The sequence below is a fragment of the Patella vulgata genome, chromosome 1, assembly GCF_932274485.2.
Source record: "Patella vulgata chromosome 1, xgPatVulg1.2, whole genome shotgun sequence".
In the NCBI taxonomy this organism is placed as follows: Eukaryota; Metazoa; Mollusca; class Gastropoda; family Patellidae; genus Patella; species Patella vulgata.
This window is the reverse complement of record NC_065879.2, coordinates 49166825-49192893: the sequence shown is the minus strand read 5'-3', so window position 1 is coordinate 49192893 and position 26069 is coordinate 49166825. Positions and strand designations below refer to the sequence as shown.

Below are 26069 nucleotides of genomic sequence, written 5' to 3'. Positions count from 1 at the left end.
TCGAAATTGAAAACACAAATTATTTGTTAATTTAAATTAACATTGATGTTGTGATCTTACGGGGGAAGAGATGGGCTTCTATATCCAATAATTAAGACAAAATAAACGTTTTACCGTTGGTACGCAAATCGTGTACCATGGTGCATTTCAGCGCCATTTTTAACAAGGGTCTCGTAGAAAAAGGCTAGATCGGTATAGAGTGGAATAACCAGACGCTACAGATTGCCATTGGATTGAGACTTCTGGCGTATTTCGCCGAATATAACTGATTAGAAATTGCAGTAAAAACAGAATGTAAATCAGTTTATATACATTCACATTACATTATATACGTTGCGACCCATTTGGGCATTTGGGCATTTGTGTCAATTTCTAGATCCAAAATATTAGCGATTTAGCTCCTTTAAAGTGTCGTGATGTGTCAACATATTCATAGATAAATGTGCTAACCGACCTATTGTTTAAACAGTAACGTTAATTTCTCTCGCTAATAAAGCTGAAATAGATATTCAATATACTTACAGGAAATGCTCGTATACGCATTTTAGTATCCTTACGAGTTTGAGACGATCTCGCTAATCCACTCGACATTTTGGCTTTTGATTACTTCAACTTCAGCGCTAATTATCTATTATTATAAATTCACAGCTTTAATCGAATGCACTACAGTGGAAGATTAACCATCTTTCTAATGACTTAAAAGATAAATTAATCTTAATGTTGCCTTGGGCTTTGTTATGGCATCTTTTGTTATCAAATTATTACTTTTAATAACACGAACTCATCGCCATGAAATCTTAAGCCGTATCACGGAGAAGTAATTCCAAATGCGCTAGAGGAAATATTTCTCGTTCTGTTTTTATTTATTTACTAAGACAGTGAATGAATAAAGCCCTCAATGTAGAGTAATTTACGAGAATAATTAAACGCTTTAGCGAAAGTATATGGGTACAATTAATGAGATGTCAATTGATGCGTATTGATAGGGTCATTAGAGGTTATATTAATAGAAGTGCAGACAAAATTCCCACAATCATTATTGTGACGCCACTTCCTATAAAGAGAAAACCACTACCGTGTCCATAACAATAGTCTTGATTTACAGGACGTAGTTAATATTTCAGAATCCTTTGTCCAGACTGAAATTCTTACGGAAAAGAATTCACAAATGTAGTTTGGCATGATGATCAAGACGAACAAATCTGCTGCAATAGTTGTAGTGAGGTGTTTGTCCATCTTAACACGAATCTACCGGTTAATTTTCTGTGAAAGAATTAAACAATATGGCACTCTGTTGTTTATGTGAATTAATGCTTTATATAGTCGTGTTAGCACTAACTGTTGTTGTAGGTTCTATTGTTTTCATTTATTTCAACTCTGAACGGTATCCCAGTCTATTATTTCACAGCACCGAGAAAACTTTTTATCACTCCCCAGACCAGGAGGCATCCACCAAATTTCCAAGTTTAAAAGATGAATCATCAGTGGACCTCACAATTGTCGTTCCAGCTTATAATGAAGAGAAGAGACTGCCAGTTATGTTAGACGAAGCTTTAGAATATCTTGAAAATAGAAAGAAAACCTCAAAATTTACCTATGAAATAGTCATTGTTGATGATGGTAGCAAGGACGCAACATCTAAAGTTGGCTTAAAATATTCACAAAAATATGGAACCAACAAAGTCCGTGTTATGACACTTAATAAAAATCGTGGAAAAGGAGGAGCAGTTCGTCAGGGCATGTTGGTTGGACGGGGTAAAATACTTTTATTCGCAGATGCAGATGGGGCAAGTAAATTCTCGGATGTAGAAAAATTAGAAGAAGAATTGAAAAAAATTTGTGAAAATGGTTTGGCAGTTGTTTGTGGATCAAGAGCTCATTTAGAAGAAGAGTCTATTGCACATCGATCAATTATTCGTACATTCCTAATGCATGGTTTTCATTTCCTCGTCTCTTTTTTATGTGTTCGTGGGGTTAGAGACACTCAATGTGGCTTTAAGCTTTTATCAAGACAGGCGGCTGATGTTTTATTTTCTAACTTACATGTTAATCGATGGGCATTTGATGTTGATTTATTATATCTGGCTCAGTTTTTTAGGGTGCCAATCGGTGAAGTAGCTGTAAAATGGGAAGAAATTGAAGGATCAAAGATGGTGCCTGTATTGAGTTGGATAGAAATGGGACTAGACATTTTATTAATAAGATTACGATATTTAATAGGTGCCTGGAAAATTCGAGATTTAAAATCCATGGAATAAACGCTTAAAGGAGCTAAATCGCTAATATTAGGGACCTAGAAATTGACACAAATGGGTTGCAACACATATAATAATGTAATATGAATGTATATAAACTGATTTACATTCAATCTTTTCCGTTTTTACTCTTAATTTCAAATCAGTTATGTTCGGCGAAATATACGCCAGAAGTGTCAATCGAATGGCTATCTCTAGCGCCTGGTTGTTCCAGTCGACACCGATAGTATTTATTGCGCGTGCTCGCCAGATAAGAATATGGCTTCACCGATTGACATGACTTGTGGAATTATATGTCTAGCCTCGTTCTTCGAGTTCCCTATTACAAATGGCACTGAAACCCATTATGGTACACAAATCGTGTACCAATGGTAAAATGTTTATGTTGTCTTAAATATTGGATATCAGAAGCCCATCTTTTCAAGATGCGATAACAACACCAATGTTGATTTAAATTGACAAATAATTCGTGTTTTCGATGTCGAAGACTTTGGATGATACTGAGTTAGAGACTTAGCTACTTTAAAATATGTATAGGCACATACATGTATTTTAAGCAATGGACCAACAGTTATTGAAGATGTCAACTGAGGTCTCACTATTTAATATTTATATTGCATTGGTTTCATGGGATATACATTAATATAACTATATTTATTTTTAGGTAATCATTAGGCTATACTTCACCTAGGAGTATGGAGTAATTGAACATAAAAATACAAATAGGCCACTCTAAATAAATTAGTAGGTAATCGGCCTTGTCTGCCCAGCTTCTACCAGACCATTATTATTTTTTTTTTTATTTTCAAAATTTACCCTCTGATGTTTAAAACAAAGTCAAAAGACCATTCCGAAACTTTGAAAGAAGTCTGTTTAAGCAGATGTATACACAAGATCAGCAGCCTGGATTTCCAATATCACTGTTTCAATATTACAAGCTGTTTCAGAGTCAGCTCATGATGACATTGCAATATTATTAAGAGTTTATTTCTCAGACAGCAATGGCATGTGAGTGTTTTGATATGAAATAAAAGCTTTATTCTAGAAGTGTTGCATGTTTTGTATATTAATTCATACATGTGTATTTGAAAAAAAAAAAGGACAACTATTGACTAATTGTCCATATGTCTGTCCGTCACACTTTTTGGGACCCAGTAACTCTCCTTCTGAAATGAAATGAAATGAAATGGAGTTTAACGTCCTACTGTTCTGCTCCTAACCTGGGCTAATGAAGACGGGCATACGCCATACAGTGTGCTATGAGGGAAATTTTGCCCGGACAGCGGCACTACGGCCTACTCTTATATCGAATTCCAACTGCCAAGGGATCTTTTACGTGCATGCCAATGTGTACACGGGACCTCGGTTTTTCGTCAGCCCCTCCGTCCTGCATCACTGACAAGGGAGAACCACGCCGGAAAATCTGGATGAACTAACTCTCCTTCTAATTGAGCTAGAATGTTCAAACTTGGTGTAGGTGTTTATTAGGTTGATACCTTGATGGAGTTCGAAGATGACCATTTTGAGCTTAGGGTAAGCAGAGATAAGCAATTTGACTGGTTGATGCTTTGGGACACGATAACTTTAGTTCTAATTAAGTGAGAGTGATCAAACTTGGTGTATAATTTCATCACATCAATACGTTGACTAAGTTCGATAATGAAAATTTCTGCTCAGGATAAGCAGTGCAATAAGCAATTTGATTGGTCGAGGCTTTGGGACACAATAACTCTCCTAATTGACCTAGAATTTTCGAACTTGGTGTAGGTGTTTATTAGGTCGATGCCTTGATGGAGTTCGAAGATGAGCATTAAAATTTTTCTGCTTAGGGTAAGCTGAGATAAGTAATTTGATTGGTTGATGCTTTGGGACACGATAACTTTAATTATAATTAGTGAGAATGATGAAACTTGGTGTATAGTTTCATCACTTCAATACGTTGACTAAGTTCGATAATGAACATTTTCTGCTCAGGATAAGCAGTGCAATAAGCAATTTGATTGGTCGAGTCTTTGGGACACAATAACACTCCTAATTGAGCTAGAATTTTCAAACTTGGTGTAGGTGTTTATTAGGTCGATGCCTTGATGGAGTTCGAAGATGAGCATTTTCTGCTTAGGGTAAGCAGAGATAAGCAATTTGATTGGTTAATGCTTTGGAACACGATAACTTTAGTTCTAATTAAGTGAGAGTGATGAAACTTGGTGTATAGTTTCATCACATCAATACCTTGACTAAGTTTGGTAATGAACATTTTCTGCTGATGGTAAGCAGAGCGATAAGCAATTTGATTGGTCGAGACTTTGGGACACAATAACTCTCCTAATTGAGCTAGAATTTTCAAACTTGGTGTAGGTGGTTTTTTTAGGTCGATGCCTTGGTGGAGTTCGAAGATGAACATTTTCTGCTTAGGGTAAGCAGAGATAAGCAATTTGATTGGCTGATGCTTTGGTACACGATAACTTCACTTCTAATTAAGTAAGAGTGATGAAAATTGGTGTGTAGTTTCATCACATGAATACCTTGACTTAGTTCGATAATGAACATTTTCTCCTGAGGGTTGTTCAAGACTTTGGAACATAACAACTCTGAGGTAGAAAGTTTAAACTTGATGTTGATGTTCATTAGGTTGATTCTATCTGATAGAGAGTGATGAAACTTACTGTATAGTTAATAATCAGTTTGATTGCTCGATGCTTTTGAGAAAGATAAACGTGCAATTAATTAATATTAGGGATAAGCTTACTGCAATTTTGTTTTTAAAAGCATTTTCCCCTTTTTAATGCACATGCAGATTTCATCAAAACTAAATAATCTTTATCACGTATGCCATGTTGCATTTTTGTGTGTTTAAAAAAAAACAACAAAAAACGGTCAACCTCTCTGATTTGCGTCAAAAATTTAATTATCAATTTCATTCAATTTTGTATGTTGATTTTTGTAGGTCAATTGACAACTTGTCTTTGATAAAGTCAATGTTGAGATAAAATGGATTTTGCTTTCTACTGTCGACAGAGTAAGCCATAAATTAAACTAAAATTAACGAACAAGCTGACTTCAGCTTCTTCTTTTAAAACAAAAAGTTTATTGTAGAGCTCGCTCCATCAGATTAGCCCATTCAATGCTTTATTATGACCTAAATCAAAGAAGTTTATCTTATTTAAACCACTGAGAATGTTTGTGGCCATTTGACACCACTTCCAATTTGAAATATTCACACAGCTAAAAATAAATTGATATACTTTTGTATGGAAGTATTGGAAGCAGTTTCTTTTGGTTTATATTTTTGTCACCTTAACTCTTGTGAACTTGAAATTAAGCTGCCAGACTTGAGACAATATAATATATTTTATTATGATTGAATATTTACAGTGTTTTTTATACCACTATTGCACATCAACAACTAGATACATATAGGTTATTTGCTTAAGAACAGGTTATTTTTTTACAAGAGACCCACATTTTTGCCATTTCATGTTTCAAAAATAACTTTCATAGAATTCTTATAGGTGATTTCTGTTGCCCAAGATGAAAAATCTAAAAATTGCATAGTCTACGCACCCAATTGCTGGCGATTTTTTGATCTGACATGTTTGATATGATTGATTGCTTAAGTCGTCGCTTCGTCGGCAACAAATCGATGAGCAATAATTAAATTAAGGCGATCAAATCACCTACTAAACTAATCTTTTGGTAATTTTTCTCATGTGACATAAACACGCAACAGGTTTCTCTTGATTTTGTTTCTGCTGCATATAAGTGGCTTGGGTACTTTAAATTAGGCCTGACTTATTGAATTTAAGCTTGCAATTTAGGCACTAATTAAACGTGGGAACTGTAAATGTTATTTTGTGTGATCGGCAAAATCGTCATGGGTGTGCTCACTCCACTTAAATAGCAAAATATCTGTTGCAAAACTCGTCGCTTAAAGCGATGATTTCATATTTTCTAAGAAAGTCAAAACATAATTATTTCTATGTCTTTTGCTCAATAGGTTATCATCTCACTATTATACGACCATGGGCATTATTTCCCACCCTTAAAAATCATTGACACAGGAAATAATAACACAATTACCTCACTTGTTTTCCTATTGCTTCCATTCATTAGCTACCTTCAAATGTTGGAATTTGAATTTGAAGTTGAAAATGATATTTTTGCCAATTTCTCAGCTGGCAATAGTGAATTATAGGATTATTCTTTAACAAGGTAGGACGGTTTATGGATACCATCTATTTTAAGGCTTTATTTTAATTAATTTTAAAATATAACTTAAAAATATGAAATTGTAGCTTTAAGATATCGCCTAGTGTGCACCAGGTTTTGCTGCCAGAAAATTCTATAACCTTTATGCAGATGGTATGAAAATTGAAAGGAATTAACAACTATAACAAACCAGTTAGGGTGGAGAGAAGGTTTAACCTTGACTCAACACTATAATTGATTTTGAGACAAACATCTGGCCCGGTTAGAATTTACTAAAAATTATTTGCCTTATTTCAACTAAATTATAGCCCTTTATATAAATTTTAGTTGTTTTAAAGGGGCATTATGGGAGATTAGATAAAGAGTTGACAGTTCTCGCTATAATAGTTAAACCAGCTGTTGCCAGGCAAGATGCACCCACATTTTGCAAGAGATGGATAGAGAACAAGCTAAAAACAAAAGCGATTTTTTGTACAATTGGGGCCATAATCCAGAAAGTTATGGTCTGAAATGCACAAATATTGAAAGAGACCGAGATCTTGGGGATATAAAGATATATTTTAAATTTCATCAAAATTGGATAAAAATTGTGACCTCTAGAGGGTCCACAACCTTCGTATTACATACTTTACACAATTTGCATACAAAGAGAGGCCATTTTGTTGGGCAGTTTTGTTTCGATTTTCCCGAAATTCGAATTCAACCTTCATTATGGTGGAATGGTGAGATGTTTAAACAGTTTTTAAAATCGGATAAAAAAAATTATGACCTCTAGGGCCATAATCCATGAAGTTATGGTCCGATACATGCCAATATCGAAAGGAACAGATCTTTGGGAGATAGATCTACATTTTAAGTTTCGTCAAAATCGGATAAATTGATGATGGACAGGGGCGACAGCATAATACATCCACATGAAAATGTGGGCGTATAAAAATAGATAACGTAAATAGAATATGCTGAAAATTTCAGTCAAATTGCTCCACTTTGAACCAAGATATTAGCTTTTGAATACCTTGACTAAGTTTGGTAATGAACATTTTCTGCTGATGGTAAACAGAGCGATAAGCAATTTGATTGGTCGAGACTTTGGGACACAATAACTCTCCTTCTAATTGAGCTAGAATTTTCAAACTTGGTGTAGGTAGTTTTTTTTAGGTTGATGCCTTGGTGGAGTTCGAAGATGAGCATTTTCTGCTAAGGGTAAGCAGAGATAAGCAATTTGATTGGCTGATGCTTTGGTACACGATAACTTCAGTTCTAATTAAGTAAGAGTGATGAAAATTGGTGTATAGTTTCATCACATGAATACCTTGACTAAGTTCGATAATGAACATTTTCTCCTGAGGGTTGTTCAAGACTTTGGAACATAACAACTCTGAGGTAGAAAGTTTAAACTTGATGTTGATGTTCGTTAGGTTGATTCTATCTGATAGAGAGTGATGAAACTTACTGTATAGTTGATAATCAGTTTGATTGCTTGATGCTTTTGAAAAAGATAAACGTGCAATTAATTAATATTAGGGATAAGCTTACTGCAATTTTGTTTTTAAAAGCATTTTCCCCTTTTTAATGCACATGCAGATTTCATCAAAACTAAATAATCTTGATCACGTATGCCATGTTGCATTTTTGTGTGTTTAAAAAAAAAACAACAAAAAACGGTCAACCTCTCTGATTTGCGTCAAAAATTTAATTATCAATTTCATTCAATTTTGTATGTTGATTTTTGTGGGTCAATTGACAACTTGTCTTTGATAAAGTCAATGTTGAGATAAAATGGATTTTGCTTTCTACTGTCGACAGCGTAAGCCATAAATTAAACTAAAATTAACGAACAAGCTGACTTCAGCTTCTTCTTTTAAAACAAAAAGTTTATTGTAGAGCTCGCTCCATCAGATTAGCCCATTCAATGCTTTATTATGACCTAAATCAAAGAAGTTTATCTTATTTAAACCACTGAGAATGTTTGTGGCCATTTGACACCACTTCCAATTTGAAATATTCACACAGCTAAAAATAAATTGATATACTTTTGTATGGAAGTATTGGAAGCAGTTTCTTTTGGTTTATAGTTTTGTCACCTTAACTCTTGTGAACTTGAAATTAAGCTGCCAGACTTGAGACAATATAATATATTTTATTATGATTGAATATTTACAGTGTTATTTATACCACTATTGCACATCAACAACTAGATACATATAGGTTATTTGCTTAAGAACAGGTTATTTTTTTACAAGAGACCCACATTTTTGCCATTTCATGTTTCAAAAATAACTTCCATAGAATTCTTATAGGTGATTTCTGTTGCCCAAGATGAAAAATCTAAAAATTGCATAGTCTACGCACCCAATTGCTGGCGATTTTTCGATCTGACATGTTTGATATGATTGATCGCTTAAGTCGTCGCTTCGTCGGCAACAAATCGATGAGCAATAATTAAATTAAGGCGATCAAATCACCTACTAAACTAATCATGTGACATAAACACGCAACAGGTTTCTCTTGATTTTGTTTCTGCTGCATATAAGTGGCTTGGGTACTTTAAAGTAGGCCTGACTTATTGAATTTAAGCTTGCAATTTAGGCACTAATTAAACGTGGGAACTGTAAATGTTATTTTGTGTGATCGGCAAAATCGTCATGGGTGTGCTCACTCCACTTAAATAGCAAAATATTTGTTGCAAAACTCGTCGCTTAAAGCGATGATTTCATATTTTCTAAGAAAGTCAAAACATAATTATTTCTATGTCTTTTGCTCAATAGGTTATCATCTCACTATTATACGACCATGGGCATTATTTCCCACCCTTAAAAATCATTGACACAGGAAATAATAACACAATTACCTCACTTGTTTTCCTATTGCCTCCATTCATTAGCTACCTTCAAATGTTGGAATTTGAAGTTGAAAATGATATTTTTGCCAATTTCTCAGCTGGCAATAGTGAATTATAGGATTATTCTTTAACAAGGTAGGACGGTTTATGGATACCATCTATTTTAAGGCTTTATTTTAATTAATTTTAAAATATAACTTAAAAATATGAAATTGTAGCTTTAAGATATCGCCTAGTGTGCACCAGGTTTTGCTGCCAGAAAATTCTATAACCTTTATGCAGATGGTATGAAAATTGAAAGGAATTAACAACTATATCAAACCAATTAGGGTGGAGAGAAGGTTTAACCTTGACTCAACACTATAATTGATTTTGAGACAAACATCTGGCCTGGTTAGAATTTACTAAAAATTATTTGCCTTATTTCAACTAAATTATAGCCCTTTATATAAATTTTAGTTGTTTTAAAGGGGCATTATGGGAGATTAGATAAAGAGTTGACAGTTCTCGCTATAATAGTTAAACCAGCTGTTGCCAGGCAAGATGCGCCCACATTTTGCAAGAGATGGATAGAGAACAAGCTAAAAACAAAAGCGATTTTTTGTACAATTGGGGCCATAATCCAGAAAGTTATGGTCTGAAATGCACAAATATTGAAAGAGACCGAGATCTTTGGGATATAAAGATATATTTTAAGTTTCATCAAAATCGGATAAAAATTGTGACCTCTAGAGGGTCCACAACCTTCGTATTACATACTTTACACAATTTGCATACAAAGAGAGGCCATTTTGTTGGGCAGTTTTGTTTCGATTTTCACGAAATTCGAATTCAACCTTCATTTTGGAATGGTGAGATGTTTAAACAGTTTTTAAAATTGGATAAAAAAAATTATGACCTCTAGGGCCATAATCCATGAAGTTATGGTCCGATACATGCCAATATCGAAAGGAACAGATCTTTGGGAGATAGATCTACATTTTAAGTTTCGTCAAAATCGGATCAATTGATGATGGACAGGGGCGACAGCATAATACATCCACATGAAAATGTGGGCGTATAAAAATAGATAACGTAAATAGAATATGCTCAAAATTTCAGTCAAATTGCTCCACTTTGAACAAAGATATTAGCTTTTGAATTTTAACCTATTATTGCTAAAGTCAGTACATAAAAAACAAAGTCTCGATTATCCATTTATACGTTTAATTATTTTTCAAAAAATGTATTCCAATCCGCTAAATATCACAGGCTAGCGATGGCATCGAGAGTTGATTATGGTCTGAATAAGTTTATTAATATCTTATTAATAATTTAGATAACATTTCAGGCCTAAAGAAAGACCTGCAATATGTTTAATGCATCAAATACATCAATAAGAAACTATGTGCAAATTCTTGTGATTCTGGGTCAAAGATATTTATAATGAACAGTGATTGAAAGTTGAGTAAATGCTTTGTGAAACTGGGGCCTGGTGTATTTTTATACGCCCACATTTTCATGTGGACGTATTATGCCGTCGCCCCTGTCCGTCCAGACGTCTGGACGTCCATCCGTCCACAATTGTTTGTGGACACTCTACAGGTCACAATTCTTATCCGATTTTGACGAAACTTGAAATATAGGTTTATCCCCAAAATATCTCCGCTGCTTTCGATATTGGCATGTATCGGATCGAAACTTCATGGATTATGGCCCCCGTTTGTACGAAAAATCACGTTTTTAGCTTGTGGACACTATAGAGGTCACAATTTTTATCCGATTTTGTTGAAACTTGAAATGTTAGTTGATAACCCAAAGATCTCGTTTCCTTTCGATATTCGCGCATATCAGACCGTAACTTCCTGAATTATGGCCCCTGATTATACAAAAAATCACGTTTTTAGCTTGTGGACCCTATAGAAGTCAAAATTTTTATCCGATTTAAAAAAAACGTTTTATTATATCACTGTTACACCTTAAGGATGGCCGAGTTCGAATTTTGTGAAAATCAGCCAAAAATTGACAGACAAAATGGCCCCCGTTCGTTCTCAAATAGCGTAAAAATATGGTATATCAAGGTTGTGGACCCTATAGAGATCACAATTTTTATCCGATTTTGTTGAAACTTGAAATGTTAATTTATAACCCAAAGATCTCAGTTCCTTTCGATATTCGCGCATATTGGACCGTAACTTCCTGAATTATGGCCCCTGATTGTACGAAAAATCGTGTTTTTAGCTTGTGGACCCTATAGAGATAATAATTTTTATCCGATTTGAAAAACTGTATTATTATATCACCGTTACACCCTAAGGATGAATGAGTTCGAATTTCATGAAAATCGGCCCAAAATTGACAGACAAAATGGCCGCCGGTTGTTCTCAAATAGCGTAAATATATGGTATATCAAGGTTGTGGACCCTATAGAGGTCACAATTTTTATCCGATTTTGTTGAAACTTGAAATGTAAGTTTATAACCCAAAGATCTCGGTTCCTTTCGATATTCGCACATATCGGACCGTAACTTCCGGAATTATGGTCCCTGATTGTACGAAAAATCGCGTTTTTAGCTTGTGGACCCTATAGAGGTCATAATTTTTATCTGATTTAAAAAAACGTTTTATTATATCACTGTTACACCTTAAGGATGGCCGAGTTCGAATTTTGTGAAAATCGGCCCAAAATTGACAGACAAAATGGCCGCCGTTCGTTCTCAAATAGCGTAAAGATATGGTATATCAAGGTTGTGGACCCTATAGAGGTCACAATTTTTATCCGATTTTGTTGAAACTTGAAATGTAAGTTTATAACCCAAAGATCTCGGTTCCTTTCGATATTCGCGCATATCGGACCGTAACTTCCGGAATTATGGTCCCTGATTGTACGAAAAATCGCGTTTTTAGCTTGTGGACCCTATAGAGGTCATAATTTTTATCCGATTTAAAAAAACGTATTAATATATCACCGTTAGACCCTAAGGATGAATGAGTTAGAATTTCATGAAAATCGGCCCAAAATTGACAGACAAAATGGCCGCCGTTCTTCTCAAATAGAGTAAAAATATGGTATATCAAGGTTGTGGACGCTATAGAGGTCACAAATTTTATCCGATTTTGTTGAAACTTGAAATGTAAGTTTATAACCCAAAGATCTCGGTTCCTTTCGATATTCGCGCATATCGGAATGTATCTCCCAGAATTATGGCCCCTGAATGTACGAAAAATCGCGTTTTCAGCTTGTGAACCCTATAGAGGTAATAATTTTTATCCGATTTAAAAATACGTATTATTATATCACCGTTACACCCTAAGGACGGCTGAGTTCGAATTTCGTGAAAATCGGCCCAAAATTGACAGACAAAATGGCCGCCCCTTGTTCTCAAATAGCGTAAAAATATGGTATATCAAGGTTGTGAACCCTATAGAGTTCACAATTTTTATCCGATTTCAATGAAACTTGAAATGTAAGTTTATAACCCAAAGATCTCGGTTCCTTTCGATGTTCGCGCATTTCGGACCGTTATTTCCTGAATTATGGCCCCTGATTGTACGAAAAATCAAGTTTTTAGCTTGTGGACCCTATAGAGGTCATAATTTTTATCCGATTTGCAAAAAAAAATGTACTATTATATCACCGTTACACCCTAAAGACGTCTGAGTTCGAATTTGGTGCAAATCGGCCCAAAACCGACAGACAAAATTGCCGCCCCTCGTTCTCAAATAGCGTAAAAATATGGTATATCAAGGTTGTTGTCCCTATAGAGGTCACAATTTTTATCCGATTTTGTTGAAACTTGAAATGTAAGTTTATAACCCAAAGATCTTGGTTCCTTTCGATATTTGTGCATATCGAATTGTAATTTCCTGAATTATGGCCCTTGATTGTAGGAAAAATCACTTTCTTTTTTTAGCGTGTTCTCTATCCATCTCTCGAAAATGTGGGCGTATCCTGCTTGGCAGCCGCTGGTTGTACAATCAGGGGCCATAATCCAGGAAGATATGGTCCAATATGCGCGAATATCGAAACAAACTGAGATCTTTGGGTTATGAGCATACATTTCAAATTTCATCAAAATCGGAGATAAAAATTGTTACCTCTAGAGGTAATGGTGATATATCTAAACGGTTTTTAAAATCGGAAAAAAAAATTGTGACCCCTAGAGAATCCACAAGCTTAAAAATGCGATTTTTCGACCAATCAGGGGCCATAATCCAGGAAGTTATGTTCGGATATGCGTGATTATCAAAGGGAATTAAGATTTTAGTGTGTAATTCAAAACTCAGCCATTGTTAGGGTATAACGGTAATATATTTGTTAGGCGCAATCTTCACCCCTCGCGCAGATTGCAATCTGCACTGTCATCCTGCGCAGATTGCACTCAGCACGCGCAGATTGGACCCCGTCCGCGCAGATTGCAATCTGCGCTTATGCAGCTGACATGCAGATTGCCAACTTTGCACTGATTACCCCACAATTTTTTTAGAGATATTGTAGTGTGTCAGACGCAAATATATATTATATTATATATGACCTGCCTCTTATTGTCTTTGTAGTGAAATAATTTTCAAAATCACTGCATAATTAGCGTGTGTGCTTAGAAAATAAGATTTTTAATTCTAGTCAGCAGTATCTCATAATCGGTGTTGACCATGTGACTGAATGTCAAAAATATTTGCTGTAGTTACATGTAGATGTTGAGCGCAGATTACCCTCCTCGGACAAATTACCCCTGCGCATGCGCAAAACTCCGTCTAATATCCGATGAGTAATCTGCGCGCGCGAAGTGAACTTTGTCCGGGCTATTTAATGGATTACTGCGATAATCTACCACCCCTAAAGGTAAAGACAAGAAGAAGAAAGAGAAGAAAACATCTACCAAACCTGTAGAGGTCAAACAGAAGACAAATCCATCCAAGAAGAAAGAAGAGGAACCGAAAACGAAGATTCATGAAGAACACTTCATTCCTAAATTTAAAACGGAAAGTGGCTTCATGAACTTCATGATCGAGTTCCTCAGGGTGGCCGTGTCCAATGAGGACCAAACTACCAAGATGGCATGCCTACTGGGCAAAATAAAGACACACATGGTCAACGCCGATGTCCTGTGTGTCATGATTAATTCAATCAACACGGTAAAAAAAAGATCAAGAGAAGAAGACGAAGAAACCACAAAAGGCGATCAAACGGCAAACCTCGCACTCCGTAGAAGAATATCTCATGTTCGTCACTACAGTACTGGCGATATGCCCAGTTGCTTGCCGGTTTTAATACCATAGACGAACACTAATGAGGTACCTCCTATGGAATGTGAAACGCCAATTGACCAATAAATAGACAAGACAGAGAGGCATCCATCCGGACAGTCATCATGGCGGGCCAGGTAAAAGTTCTACAACTAAACGTTAATGGACTGGCTCCCAGATGTGCTGAGCTGAGAAAATACATCACCCGCAAGAATGACATCCAATTGCCCGGATACACTTGTCAGAGAAGGGACAGACCAGGCAGCACGACACGTGGCGGCGGTCTTGCCATCTACGTCAGTGATAACTTAAATTATATTTCTGTTTCGCTTGACGTAGAGGACCCTCTAGAAGCAATGGGCATAGCCATCACATTGAGCAATAATACAAAATTGACAATAGTGAATGTCTATGTACCCCCAGATGTCACGAGAAAACCAGTTGACTTCCAGTCACTTCTCGACCAGCTTCCTCAGGGCGAATTTGTGTTTTCCGGGGATTTCAACGCAAAACACGTCCTGTGGGGGTCACCGAGGAATGACAATCGGGGGATTAGCCTATGCTCAATAATAGAAGAGAACGACCTATGCGTACTGAATGACGAGAGCCCTACTTCTGTTGGAGGAAATGCCCCACCTTCACACCTGGATCTCACGCTCTGTACGCTTGGTATGGCAAACCGCTGCGACTGGCAAGTACACGAAGATGAAACACTTGGCAGCGACCATCTACTGATAGAACTCTGCATCCAATGTGAAATAACCAGGGAAGTCTATAACGGGAAACCCAATTGGAAAATAAAAGAGGCTGATTGGGCTAACTTCCGTGTAGGCTGCCTTGGGTGGAAAGAAGAAGACATCATCGATGCCAACATCGACGTGTACGCAGCCAACATCACGAGTGCTATTATAGGAGCCGCAGACGACTCCATTCCCAAGACTTCTGGAGGGCAATCAAGGATTAGAAAACCTTGGTGGTCACCAGAATGTCAGAAGGCGGTTAACGAAAGAAAGAAGGCACTACGCCTACGGAAACGCCACTACAATGAAGTCAATCACCAAAATACCTGAAGTTGAAATACGCCGCAAGAGACACCATCCGGAAGGCACAAAGCGAACACTGGATGACATTCTGTAATGCGTTGAATCAAAACACGCAAACAGGTGCCGTCTGGAAGAAGCTGAACGCCATGAACGGGAAGCGCAGATCATTCAACATACCAAACCTAAAGAATGGAGATGAGTACGTTACCAACGGCAATGAAAAGGCAGATCTACTTGCAAAAGCTTTCGCTGACGCAAGCAGGGACGAAAACCAATCACCAGAGTTCCTGAAGAGAAAGGAAATCTTTTATTCACAGCACCCTTCATAAGAAATTGAACCTAATGAAGCGGCTAAACCAATCAATCTACCTTTCTCTGAGGAGGAGTTAAATAAGGCTCTTTCCCTCAAGAAGGATAGTGCGGCTGGTGAGGACAAAGTAAAGTACTCGATGCTCAAACATCTGCCTAGAAATGCCAAAAGAATACTACTAAACTTCTTCAACACATCCTGGCTGGCAGGAGAGGTACCCAAAGAATGGCGGAAAGCCAACGTCATCCCTCTTCCAAAACCAGGTAAAGAGAGAACAAAGGCAGAGTCCTATCGACCAGTAAGCTTGACATCCACACTGTGCAAAACCTTGGAAACAATGGTTAACATACAACTACAGTTCTATCTGGAGAGCAACCGACTGATCGACGAAAATCAAAGCGGGTTCAGGAAAGGGCATTCAACAACGGACCACTTGGTGAGACTACAGCAAGTCATGTCGCAGGCACTCCTCTCTGGGAACCTGTTATGTGTCGTGTTCGTAGATTTAACTAAGGCTTTCGATTTAGTCTGGCTAGACGGGCTGCTCTTCAAGTTAGGACGTATTGGTATAACGGGCATAATGTTTCGGTGGATCAAAAGCTTTCTGAGCGATAGAAGGATACAGTTGAATGTAGGCAGATTCCTGAGTGCCGGGCAAACATTAGAAAATGGCACGCCTCAGGGGTCGGTTATCAGTCCTACTCTCTTCAATATCATGATCAACGACATACAGAAATCTTCCTACCTCGACGCCAAAACTGAGTTAGCTAAATTTGCTGATGACAGTACCATATGGAGGAAAGGGAGGAACTTCTGTGAACTACAAAAGAACATGCAGAAGGCCTTAGACAAATTCATGGCATGGGCAAACGATTGGGGATTCAAAGTCTCGGAGAAGAAAACAGTCGGCATGCTTGTAAGCAGGGATAGAGGGATAAACAGAATGACTCTGTGTATGAACGGGAAAACCATCGAGTTTAAAGACCAAACCAAGTTCCTTGGTGTAATCTTTGACCGAAGGCTGACCTGGAAACCGCACATCGACGAGACTGTAGATAGATGCACCAAAATCCTAAACTTAATGAGGAAAATAACGGGCAGCACATGGGGTGCCAATAGAGTTACATTTATGATGGTGTATCGTGCTCTAATACGCTCTGTATTAGACTATGGCTCTTTGGCCTTCATGAACTGTGCGCCAAAACTCTTAAGTAAGCTTGACACCATCCAATACAAAGCTCTGTGTATTGCGACCGGCGTAGGGCTTGGGACTAGGAGAGAGGCATTACTACAGGAAGCCGGGGAGTTGCCCCTATCCCTAAGAAGAAAAGAACTAGCGACAAGGTATTGGGCCAAGATCTCGCAACTGGGCGAAAGATCCCCTACTTTTGTCAGTCTACAAAAGACAAGATATGTAAGAGATCCTAGAAAGAAAAGCTTCGACCAGGGTATCAGTGAAACAATCAAGGAACTGCAACTGAGGGAGCTCGTGATAAATGAACACGACCCCCCAGTGATCGCCCCTTGGACGCTCCCTATACCGCCGGTTAATCTAGATCTACTACAGAAAATTGACAAGAAAAACAACCCCACTGCTGCACGTGCTTTCTCTCTAGAACACCTGGAAGACAACTGGCTGTCTGATGACTGGGACCATGTGTACACGGATGGCTCACGCAATCCTGAAAGGGGCACCAGCTCGTTTGGAATATACCTGCCAAACGGGAAACAGGGAATAAGCAGGAAACTGCCCAATAACTGTTCGGTGTACACTGCAGAGCTTGTGGCCATTCGTGACGCTATATCATGGATTTCCCATCAAAAGACTAGTAAGTTCATCATTCCAAGCGACTCTCTGAGCAGTCTGATTTCAATCCAAAATGACAACTCGGACTCAAGACCAGAAGTCATTTTGGAAATCAGGCAGCTGTACCAGAAAGTTATAGAGAAGGGAAGCAAAGTAGAACTCCTGTGGATTCCATCACATGTCAACATAAGAGGAAACGAGGAGGCAGATCGACTCGCCAATGAAGGTCTCAAGGACACAGCACCACTCCGCACCATTGACTACAGCACCACGGAAATCTACAGTATGGTCAAAAGACAGGTCAATTCAATCTGGGAATTAAATCTCGTTGAACTTGACACATACAGATTCCGGCTGGATGACAAGATCTACACAAAGACAACACTCAATCACCCTAGAAGAGATATTTGTAGACTTATATCGAAGCTAAGGGTGAAAGAGCGGCTGCGAGACTACAAACACCAAGTCATCATCTGTGAGTGCGGAGAAGAATGTACCACCAACCATGTCCTGGTAGACTGCGGGCCCGTATCTAGACACCATTAAGCGGGGGGGGGGGGGGGCATTACCTTTCGGTAGGGGGGGGGGCGAACATTTTGAGGAAATTTTCGGAAAGGTCATTCTAACAGACTGTTGTAATCATCATGCTATGTAGTTACCTAGGCGTCTAATAAGCATTTTAAAATAAGTATTCAAACAAAAAAAAATCGTGATTTTTTAAATTTATTTAAAACTATTTTAGATTAGTACCAAAAAAATGGTTTATAAAGTAATGAGATACCATGGGATTATGCGCATAGTCGCCTGAATTATACCTCCTCCTGCTTAGGGAAGCGTAGTTTTTTTTAGGTTAATATAAGGAACTGTGTATACTTTAATGATTGTTAGCAATTTCTGAGCGGGGGGGTGAGCATTTCACGCGGGGGGGCCATGCCCCCCCCCCCCCTGTAGATACGGGCCCGGTAGACTGCGAGGTATACGAGGAGGAGAGAAGGGAACTAGTGAGAACAATGGAGACCAACAACATACCATTCAACACTAAGAACCTACTCTTCCCGAGACCAGATCTGAAACTGCAAATCTTCGAACAAATCCACGCCCTAATGGACACAGTTGAACTAAGTAGAATAGTGACGTAAGAGGGGGTCACGGTTAGACGGGCCCGGCATCTAAACACTAAACTACATAGCGGATTTATACCAAACTGGCAGGATAGTGGAGTAAGGGGGAGTCACGATCAGACGGACTCGGCATCTAAACACAAAACCCACAAAGATGACATCTACCAAACAAGCAGGATAGTGGAGTAAGGGGGAGTTACGGTCAGACGAACTCGGCACCTAAACACTATTCCGTAAATAAAACTTGATACCAAACCCAGAGAGTGGGATAGTGGAGTAAGGGGAGGCCACGATAAGACGGGCCTCCACCTAAACACTAAAACGATGACATCTACCAATCCAGAAGCAGATGTAATCATCTACCAATCGATATGTTTTATATTAAATAAAGGGAAGAACTTCCCACTAAACCAAATCCATGGCCTAAGGCCAAATGGATGAAATGAAATGGGGTTTAACGTCCTACTGTTCTGCTCCTAACCTGGGCTAATGAAGACGGAAGGCCAAATGGAAAGATTGCAAAATCATATTCTAAAAAACAGGAATCAGCTTCGGCTCTATGTCTTGTCTGCGATATCACTTATGTGGAAGCAGACGTTAAACACCAAGAACGAACGACGAATCTACCAGGTAGTAGTATTCACCACGGATCACTGTGTTAGTATTAGTCATTTTAATGAATTTTGTGACCGTCAGTTTACTGGTACAAGTACGAGCAAGAAGTATGACCGCATAGTTGACTACCTGAAAAGAAGAAGTACTGTCACTGTATGTTACGTATAGAGTAGCGAGAACTCTAAATCAATGGTTAATTGGTTTGTTCGGTGGGTGAAAGAGAAGGGCTTTGAGTAATAACGCAGTTACCGTGGATAGGTCTACATGACATACTTTGTGAACCTACAAGTACCAGGAAAAAGGTAAGATTAACAAGTTATGAATCTATTTTATATTTTCACCGATCGTTTCTGATGTGAAAGAAGAAGGTAAATGCCTGGAATCGACTGAATTATTGAATACCGGTAGTTGATATTCTAATATTTTCATTCATTCACTCCAGGGAAACTGATTAGTGATATGGCATCGATTTCTGAAACTCAGTTTTATTCTACCTAGTACAAGCGGGCTTTTGAAATTTGCGATTTTTCGTAGACAATTTCTACCATTAAAGGGACAATAACTCTTGCTGGCTTGACAGCTCCAGAAAATAAAAAAATAGCCTTATTCTAAGTACTAGATATGTCTTAGTGTCCTATATACCTGTTGTGTAAATTACCCATTAAATCCTATTTTACTTGTCCAGAGGGTTCAAAAATATTTGAAAAGCTTTACGTCAGGCTTTTCAAATCATTTAGTTGAATTTTTCCAATTTTTTAAATTAGGTGTGTTAAGATGAAATTTGTATCATCAATTAATTGGAATATTGAAAAATAGTACAATTTGTTGACCAGAATAAAGATTGGGACATATTATTCAGTTACAACAAGAGTGGTATTGAGCCTTTAATATGGTTGGGCTATCTTGTCTTGCAACAGATTTTTATTCATTTTGATACAATAATAAGACCCAGATCTTGTGTCATCTAACTACATGTAGTCTAGGATATAGTATTAGTACTGTAATCAATTTGCTCTTGCACTAATAATAATAGTAATATTACTTATTAATAATAAACTAATAAGGAATAGCCAAAAATTGTATTTTAATCTCATAGCCTACTCATAATAGCATGTTAAATCAGCTGAATAAAACCAATCAGACTGAAAGATCAAAAGATTAACTTTTAAATCACCTGTCTAAAATATGTCTGACATTAGTGACCGCGAATAGACTATTAGGCCCTATTTTTTTTATCTTCATATTCATATAAGCCCAGTACTAGTAGTAGGCCTATTTATATGAGCCTTTTTAACCTTGCAAAATCATTGTATTTTATAGAATGGGAGGAAAGTGTGCTCATGTGTTGGCAATAATAATATAGATTGAAGAATGGAGAATAGGACAGAAAATGGCCCTTCTCAACCATCATCGACGAGTTTACCACAACAGCCAAGGGTGGCGAAAATTTAACCAGACCCTGTTTCACAGATTATAATTTCAAGACCTGGGAATGTAAACAGAAAAAGAAAGCCTGTGATGGCAAATTTTAACGACAACAGGTAAGTGTTCAGATGACATGGGCAACCACCCCATAAGAAAATGTTCTTCGGGAGTGATGTAATTATTGTGATCGTCCAGTTAAAAATATGACCCAAAAAGTGTGGAAAAATACAAGGAGTGTCACATGGAATTTCTTTAAATACCAGTATGCTTGTTTTGTAACTTAATACTTTCTTTTTCAGAAAAATTCAAGTATCAGATGCCAATATACAGCAATGTACATCTTAAAACCTTGAAGGACAGTGCAATATCATACTTGGTGAGCAGCACAGCAGACTCCATAACAACATCCACTGGTCCTCAACTTATTGGATCCCCACGTATTTACGACTGATTTTTTATATTTTGAAAAAATAAAATTATCAGAAAAAAGCAAAAACGACGCTCGTCACTGGAAGTAAACATATTTTCTCATAAAATGACCCCTTTTCTAGTTATATTGACCTGTATTTCATTCACCAACCGTTGGAACTAGTGCTAGAGCTCGGGAAAACAAATCATGTGGAAGAAAAGAAAAGATAACTCCAACGATGTGGGTGCAGACCACAGCAGCTTTCGTGTTATTGTGAACGTGTCAAACCAAGTTTCCCATTTGCTAACAGTGGGCTGATTCTGAGGCACGATTTTCAAGTGCACTTTTTAGGGGTATAAAGTCTGGTGCACGGTTTGAATTCTTTTGAATTGTATTGTTACAATATTTTATTGATTCTAATAACACTTCCCTAAAATTAATTTTTTTTAAAAATTATCTCTTGTATTACTTTCTCTTTTGTTGGTGATCAAATGACAGCCATATGGAATCTGATACAAAATATGAAATGGGGTTTAATGTTCTACTCCTACAGGGCTAATGAAGAGGGCGTGGGTAGGGGGGAACACGCCATTGTAGTGTGCTATGAGGGGAAACTTTGCCAAAACAGCGGCGCAACAGCCTACTCTTATTTCGAATTCCATCTGTCGAGGTTTCTTTTATGCGCACATGGGACATCAGTTTTTTATTCTGTCCGAATGACTATTTTGTCACTTGCTAGGTCAACCATCGAACATCTGGGGGGAGGCTGGTGTGTTTAACACAATGAACTTGCTCGGCTAATGCAGGAATTGAACATGGCACATCAAGTTGAATGAGCCAATGTCCTACCCACTGAGCTACCGTGGCTCCCTGTTGCCAGAAAAAAGAATGTGGATGAGTATGGGATGTCCAGTGCTCCATCCCCAGAATTCACTTTGTTTTGCGGATCGGAGAACCTGACAATGATAAGTTGAATGAAAAACAAGGTCGTATGTACGGATTAGCGGCGAACAATAAATAAAGATCCCTAGATACCTACAAATCGAGGAGCAGTCTAGGAAGTTGGATTAATTCTGCCGGTATAAAGCAATACCCAAAATTTGAGGTCCATCATATGTGAATTCTATCTTAAAAAAAGTCTTCAACGCAAATTAACCAAATTTGGGTTTTTTCTCCATGTTGCAGACCCCATATCAAAACAAATAAATTATTGAGCCCAAATTTAAAAATTCCAATAGATAGTTAATGGTCGGAAGGATATTTCCTGAAAATTTGATGCCAATATCTTCAATAGCCTAGTTGCTGAGAAATGGTCTTCGGTCACTTTTTTGGCATATTTTAAAACCGATTTTTAAATTTTCTTTGGTTTCTTACATGGGAAGGGGGCTGGAATGCTAGTAAATATTCAGTTTTAGTCAGATTCAAAAATATAAAAAAGATTTTGCATTGCTAATGTCAATGTGGGCCTTTCACCGCTCACCCAGTAGCCTATCTCTCCGTTAGACTGCTCGAAAGGGTGTCCGCATCAACCTATCCATCGTCTGGTATCGTGTGTTCTTCCAAACTTGAGAAAGGAAAAAAGGTTATCCCTCCTGTCAGTCTCTCCGCGTATCTACTGTCCGAATTTTCAATTACATGTTTTATGTACCCCGAGCACACCTCTTTACCATTATGACAGGTTGGTGGTGTCTGCCGGAAATACCTTTATTTTATATTTGGACACAGATCACCAAATATTCCTACGCCGTCACCACGAAACAAGGGCCAAAGCTACTATTAGTCTTCCTCAGGGCCAAAGCTACTTTTAGTCTTCCTCTCCCTTTTCCTTTTTCCCCCTTTTGCATGGCGATTTTTGTTGACTTTTTGGTGTAGAATTGAGGAAAAGGGTTTGAAAATACATTTTCTGCCAGGTTTTGGTGAATATTCATAATTTTGATGCGGAAGGATACAAGAGTTGAGAGGTTGGTAACGTTGAAATGTAGGGCCTGAAATTGCATGTTTACTTGTCTCTACTTCCAGCTTGTGTATCTCAAGTTTTTCATGAAGAACCTCATACGTGCTTTTGGGCAAGTGGTTGCCACATGTTGCTCCATCTGTGGTAGAAAGCGTTCTACCCAACGAAAATTTGGGAAAAAGTTAGAGCCGGTCTAAGATACGAGAATTAACATTGGAGTCAATGGGGAAATCTTTAGTGATCTGTGTCCTGTCTGTGTGTGATAAGGCTGTCACTGATATGCCTTAGTTTTGAAAATATGAAGATTAAATTCTCAGAAAATATGAATAAAATAGTTTGGCTACAGAAAAACTAAAAAAAAGTTAATTAAAAAAAAAATAATCAAAGTTTTGAAGAAAAATTGTGATTTTACTGCAAATTTCTCAATTTTCAATTTTTATTGAATTTTTAACAGTAAGTAAAATATTCTAATGCCCAATGTTGGCTTATTCAGTCTCAGAAAGCACAGATAAAGTGAACAGTATTGAAATTTCACCAAATTTTGTCTAAAAATCAGGAATATTCACAAAAAATCTTGAGATTCCCCCCATTTGGATGTAGAAATTAATATTTTCATGACTACTAAAATGAGTCAAAATGTCTAAAAATGCCCATATTTTCTTTGCTAATATAACTTAGATGAGATCTACATGTTTGTCAGGTTTAGAAATAGCTCCAGCTTTCCTACAGAAAATTTAAAATTGGTAACACTGAGTTAATAATGTACAGCAGATGGGTTTGTACAAAATGTTCAAAATGGGTTGGCTCAATTTTGCCACTATTTTACCCAGAATAAGCATTTTTTTCTTCTTTGAAACATTAAATTCTTGCATTTCCTTCATGTAGGAAGCAATATCCCAGCCTTTCTAGACATTTTTTACTCCATCATTCTGTTTAGAGAGGCAATAAATGCCCCACCCCACCCTTTTCTATTAATGTGTTTTGAGGGATTTAAATGCACCTGTGTTGACATGTAAATGATCTTAATTGGAATTTGTGGTTGAATTACAGCTAAGAATGTTATTTTTCACCCAAAAATATTTTTTTTGTGCATTTCAAGGATTTCTAACCCTTATTTGTTCAGAGTCAAACGTGTAGATGTGTAAATGTCAGTTTAAATGTTCAATATTTTCTTATCAAAATCCAGCATTTGTGGTGTTTGCTGCATTTATGTTGCCTATAAAACAATAAAATGTTAATTTTTCTCCTTTTCAGGCCTCTATTTATGTTGTCAAGTCTGTGATGACTACTTTTTTGACTTCATTTTTTCAGGAAATTAATGTAAAGTTCCAGACATCTTGCTACAGCACAAGGATTGCAATACAAATTTGTAACATGCCTCTGAGGTTTGAGATGTTGGAAACATTGAAATATTCCCAAATTTGTGAAAATTGTGTATTCTGTGACCCTTCTGTTAGAGAGGGGTGATCATAGACCAAATATGGCATTTTTTTCATTCATCAAGGCCTATTTTTAACCATAATTCATATTTATTGCACCTATTTTAGTTTATATGTGCATATGTTAGCCAGGGATGGTAAAACATAGCTGTTAGACAGATTCCTTTGGTAATGTAAGTTCTGCAACCATAGATTAGATTAATTCAATCAGTGGCATGTTCAGGGGGTAGGCATACATGTTTCAGTATAGATCTCTAATATTACAATCATTGCAACTGGTTTGCATTTTTTCTGTTTGCATATTGTCCACAGATTCTAAAAATATATTTCTTGTCCGTCCGGATATTTAAAAAAGTGGAAAATTATTGGTATTTTGAGAGATGCTACATGTAAATTTTGTACATTTTTCATCACATGGCAGTAAAAAATTATATTTTTGAAAAAAATTCCAAATTATGAGTGTTTTCTATGTAGTTTCTTTGTAACTTGTCTAATTTTTTCACAGAACTCAGATACTGCCTTTAATAAGAAAGATTTTTAAATTTTAGCACAAAAGGCCTATGGATCTGAGATGCACCAGTGTACATAAAGCAGCATGTGTACTTAAAGGGCCATCATTTTTACAGTTATTTTTGATTTTGATTTTCTTTCACTGGCATGTTGCCAGAACACATGGGAAGGAAATAAAAAAGGCCTTTTGGTGATACCTGAAGTTTCACCCCTATATAGGACACAGATCACCAAATATTCCTACGCCGTCACCCACGAAACAAGGGCCAAAGCTAGGGCCAAAGCTATTTTTAGTCTTTCTCTCCCTTTTCCTTTTTCCCCCTTTTGCATGGCGATTTTTGTTGACTTTTTGGTGTAGAATTGAGGAAAAGGGTTTGAAAATACATTTTCTGCCAGGTTTTGGTGAATATTCATAATTTTGATGCGGAAGTATACAAGAGTTGAGAGGTTGGTTACGTTGAAATGTAGGGCCTGAAATTGCATGTTTACTTGTCTCTACTTCCAGCTTGTGTATCTCAAGTTTTTCATGAAGAACCTCATACGTGCTTTTGGGCAAGTGGTTGCCACATGTTGCTCCATCTGTGGTAGAAAGCGTTCTACCCAACGAAAATTTGGGAAAAAGTTAGAGCCGGTCTAAGATACGAGAATTAACATTGGAGTCAATGGGGAAATCTTTAGTGATCTGTGTCCATTTACGTGTCTGCATGACCACAGCTCTGATTGGTTGATTTAATCGGTCAAACTCTGACTAGAATTAAAAATCTTATTTTCAAAGAACACACGCTAATTATGTAGTGATTTTGAAAATATTTCACTACAAAGTCACTAGGGAAAGGACATGCTTCATAAGCGCAGATTGCAATCTGCGCAGGACGACAGCGCAGATTGCAATCTGCGCAGGACGACA

General features: G+C 37.3%; 2 protein-coding genes across 2 annotated transcripts in view; one reads left to right on the top strand and one right to left on the bottom strand.

Annotated features, from left to right (window-relative positions):
* LOC130010735 (cullin-3-like) overlaps positions 1-799 on the bottom strand; it is a 145661-nt gene extending 144862 nt beyond the window's left edge. The window contains exon 1 of the mRNA XM_056098723.1: positions 523-799. Coding sequence (XP_055954698.1) covers positions 523-591 — 69 coding nt within the window. The 5' untranslated portion in view covers positions 592-799. The remainder of the gene's footprint in view (positions 1-522) is intronic.
* A 356-nt stretch (positions 800-1155) lies between these two features.
* On the top strand, positions 1156-3306 carry LOC130010874 (dolichyl-phosphate beta-glucosyltransferase-like). Its single transcript, XM_056099040.1, has one exon. The coding sequence runs from the start codon at positions 1284-1286 to the stop codon at positions 2256-2258; it is 975 nt and encodes a 324-aa protein (XP_055955015.1). The 5' UTR covers positions 1156-1283; the 3' UTR covers positions 2259-3306.
* The last annotated feature ends 22763 nt before the right edge of the window (positions 3307-26069 follow it).